Below are 3,786 nucleotides of genomic sequence, written 5' to 3'. Positions count from 1 at the left end.
TAACAAGTTAAACTCAAAAAGAAAAGAAACCTATAATATATAAAACATGCAATCTCTCTATTTAGTGTTGCACACATATGAATCTTTTAACTTCTGCATTGGCCTTTTAATTAGTACGATGAATTAACACTATCTTTGATTTACTTGAAATTAACACTCGATTTATTTAAGAAATGCATCATTTTGGCCAACTTTTGGCATTATTGATCAAGGAAATTACTATTCACTATGTAATACTATACCGCTCTCTAATCTATATTTATTAAATAAAACCAGCGCAACTTTGATTCGATAGGGACTAATTTAAAAATACTTGCAGATTTAATTAACTACACTGATTATTTTTCAAATAAGCTCAACAATAAACTATGATGAAGAAATTGTGTTATACCATTTAGTATCTCAATCATGCAAAATGAGACTAAGAAAGTATTAATATGATCACCTTACTAATTTTTCAGTTCAAATATTTGATTATCAGATTCTATATAAAAATTGGAATAATGCATATGCATATTTCATTATTTTAAGATCATGTGTTACCGAACTATGTGATTACTTTATGGAAAATTGTTGCAAGTATTATTCACAGGCCGACCGCATATAGTATAAACAAAACCAGTAAAAAAATGTACAAGAGAAAACTTAGACGTTGAGAGGAATATGAGTTGTGACTAAGGGTGTGTTTGGCGCGAAAGAAAAATATTTTTTAATTTTCTCATGTTTGGTTGGCTTAAATGTTTTAGAAACTATTTCCTTATGAAAAAAATATTTTCTTTCATTTCATTAAAATAAGTACTTTATTTTCATGTTGTAGAATTAGTATTTTCTTTTTCAAACAATTATTTTTTTGTTATGGAGCACAATTTTCAACGTTGTTTTTACATAAAAAAGTAAAGTAATGCATTAGTTCTTTGAAAAAAAAATAGAGTCTTAAAAACGTTGGGGTATTTGAGAGAGGGGAGGGGGGAGGGGAGGAGGAGAGCACATGAACATGAGGACTTGGGGAAGGGGGTAAGAAGAGTATCATAAAAAATTATTTTTCTAAAAAAATATTTTCTACTCTCAAACAAACACAAGAAAATATTTTCCGGAAAAAAATTTCACTCACCAACCAAACAAGGAAAAATAAGTGATAAAACCATTCATTTTCCATGAAAATATTAGAAAATATTTTCCATAGAAAACATTTTCCTTTCTTACCAAACACACCCTAAGGATATTTTTAATCATGACTAAAATAGCAAAATTTATCATCAACACACACTTGATCTACAAAATCATCTCTAGGACCACAAAGATGAGAACATGAAAGCCATAACACAGCACACTAATGATACTAACAATAATTTTTCTAAAAGGTTAATTAACATGGTAATGCCAGTCTTTAGATTCTAATGCTCGTCTTTGGATACAATATTTCCAACCCCATTAACATGACTATGAAATCCAGTTTGTTTTTCAATAAGTTCAGCCAACTTCAATTGCTTATTACTGCAAGCTTCAATTAACTTTGCTTCTTTAGCCTCTGCATCTCTCTGTAATGCACTGAGTTGATCTTTATATTCCCTCTCCATTCTTCCAATAAAAGCCATTTCTTCTTCACGTAAACACCTCATCTTTGCTTCTATTTCTTCCATTTTCTCCCTCCGTTTTCTAGCTTTCTCTGACTCTAGTTGTTGCTCCAGCCGGTTCAGTCTCCAAGTTGCTTCCTTTTTATGCTGTACCCAGTTTTGTCTTCCTTCTTCCAGCTCTTTGCAGTACTGGATTAGGGTACCCAGTTGCTGAACCGGATAGAACCGTCCTATCAAAGCCAAATCCGATTGAACCGGCTCATGCACATGCAACACCGGTTCAGATGGTGTAAGGGTGAGACTAACAGAAGGGGAAGGAGTATAAGATGATGCATTAGCTGCTGAGTTCATCCACGGCGCAATAGTGGTGGAATTAACCGGTTCAGTTATAGCAACCGGCCTTAAAGAAAGAACCGGTGGCGGTTCAAGATTTGGCATGATATTATTAATAGCTGGCAAAGGCAAAGGAGGCTGAAAAACAAATATCTTTGGCTGCACGTACTTCTCTGCAAAAGTCTCCAATATGTGATCGTACTTCCCGGAAACTGCTCCCTCCGGCGACCCACCATCGGAGACGGCGGAAACAGACGGTGGGTCAGCGTAATCTTGAAGTTTCTGTGATCTCTGAAGCTGCTTAAGCTGTTTCTCTTTGAAAACTTCCCACCACTTGCCTAATCTTTTAGCAGTACGACCAGGGACTTCAGCTGCAATTTTCTTCCACTTATTACCGTACTTTGCCTGAAGAGAAATGACAAGATTTTGTTCTTCAAGGGTTAAAGATCCTTTCTTTATCCCTGGTTTCAAGTAGTTTTTCCAACGTTCAAGGCATGATTTTGGGTCCCTGTCAAGAGTTCTACCCATGCGTTTAGAAATGAGGTTCCATTCTTTAGGTCCATATTGCTTCACGTAAGCTCCTAACAGTGCGTCTTCTTCTGGCCGCCACCTTTGACGCTCTTTCATTTCCAAGCCATAACCACTATATTTGCTTTAACTTCTCATTCTGGTTGTATTTACTAAGGAAAAAGATGAAGAAATAATGCCTTATCTTGAAGAAAGAGTTTGGTGTTTGGCTAGTAAGTAGGCGCTGCTTTGGTTACTCACTGCAGTTTTACAGTGCTACATTACAGTGACATTATATTTAGGGTATGAAAATGAGAGTGAGATTAAAGTGGAACTGTTTTTGGGTAGGCAATAGAAGCCTAATTGGAGAGATTGGGAATCAGTAGGACAGAAACGACAGCGGGGTAAAACAGTGAGAGTAAAGGTGAAAGAGGAACTGGCATGGCAGACAAAGTCAGAATTGTGGTGGACAAGACAGGTGGTTTTTGTACCGTGTGTAATCGGAAATAAGGATACCCCTATTGTCTTTTAATTTTGTGCAAATATCGCTTATTTCTCAGTATCTTCTCCACTCGGACATAATAAAAACTATCTAGCTTATCTTGAGTACCGAAACCAAAATAATACATTTTTGAACTCAAAGAACAAAAATATGTTGAAAAAATACATGGTGATCAGAATATATATAGCGTCGTTTTAAAAGACGTTATACCTTAACGGCCGTTTGGCCAGTTAAGTATAGCGTCCTTTAGAAAGACACTATATATATAACGTTTTTTTAAAAGACGTTATATATATTATTGTGGACCCACAAATAATTCTTCTGGGCTTAACTGACATACCAATAATTTAACTGGGTATAGCGTCTTAAGCTAAGACGCTATACCTCAAATAATTTATCCCCGAAATAGTTTTTGCCTTATATAAGGACGTTAAGGATTTTGTAAAAATCCATTCAGAATTACTCTAAGTGTTGTGAAATTTTTGTTTGTTTAGTTATTTTGCATTTTGTCATAATGTCTGAAGAGCGAAGAATTAGGGTTTCATTATATTGGAGGGGGAGGGGGTGAGGTTGTGGTGGTAAATAACTCAGTAAGCTATAGTTTATCTCCACAGTCTCATGTTAAGTTGCTACTTACAATGGAGTACGATACATTGGTATCGTTGTTATGTAAAATAACGAGTATTAGCAAGCGTTCGGTGAATCTTAAAATAATCGGAAGATATTCGTATTCTGTGACTCCGCAAGGGTTTGCTTGTTATGCTGAGTTTAACATCGAAGACGATGAAACTCTGAGAGATTTTTTGAGGACTCCGGATGCATACCGGGAATTTATTATGATAAAAATATTAGAAAAGTGCTTCAAGGCTG

General features: G+C 35.4%; 1 protein-coding gene across 1 annotated transcript; it reads right to left on the bottom strand.

Annotated features, from left to right (window-relative positions):
* Positions 1-1,220: 1,220 nt before the first annotated feature.
* On the bottom strand, positions 1,221-2,938 carry LOC104120096 (protein rough sheath 2 homolog). The gene has a single exon (XM_009631796.4). It carries the CDS (start codon positions 2,532-2,534, stop codon positions 1,395-1,397), a length of 1,140 nt encoding a protein of 379 aa, XP_009630091.1. The 5' UTR covers positions 2,535-2,938; the 3' UTR covers positions 1,221-1,394.
* Positions 2,939-3,786: the final 848 nt, after the last annotated feature.

Source organism: Nicotiana tomentosiformis, chromosome 2 (genome assembly GCF_000390325.3).
Source record: "Nicotiana tomentosiformis chromosome 2, ASM39032v3, whole genome shotgun sequence".
In the NCBI taxonomy this organism is placed as follows: Eukaryota; Viridiplantae; Streptophyta; class Magnoliopsida; order Solanales; family Solanaceae; genus Nicotiana; species Nicotiana tomentosiformis.
This window is presented reverse-complemented; position numbering and strand designations above follow the sequence as displayed.

Excerpts from the sequence above, each read along its gene's own strand:
- LOC104120096 (XM_009631796.4), bottom strand. The coding sequence starts at position 2,534 with ATGAAAGAGCGTCAAAGGTGGCGGCCAGAAGAAGACGCACTGTTAGGA.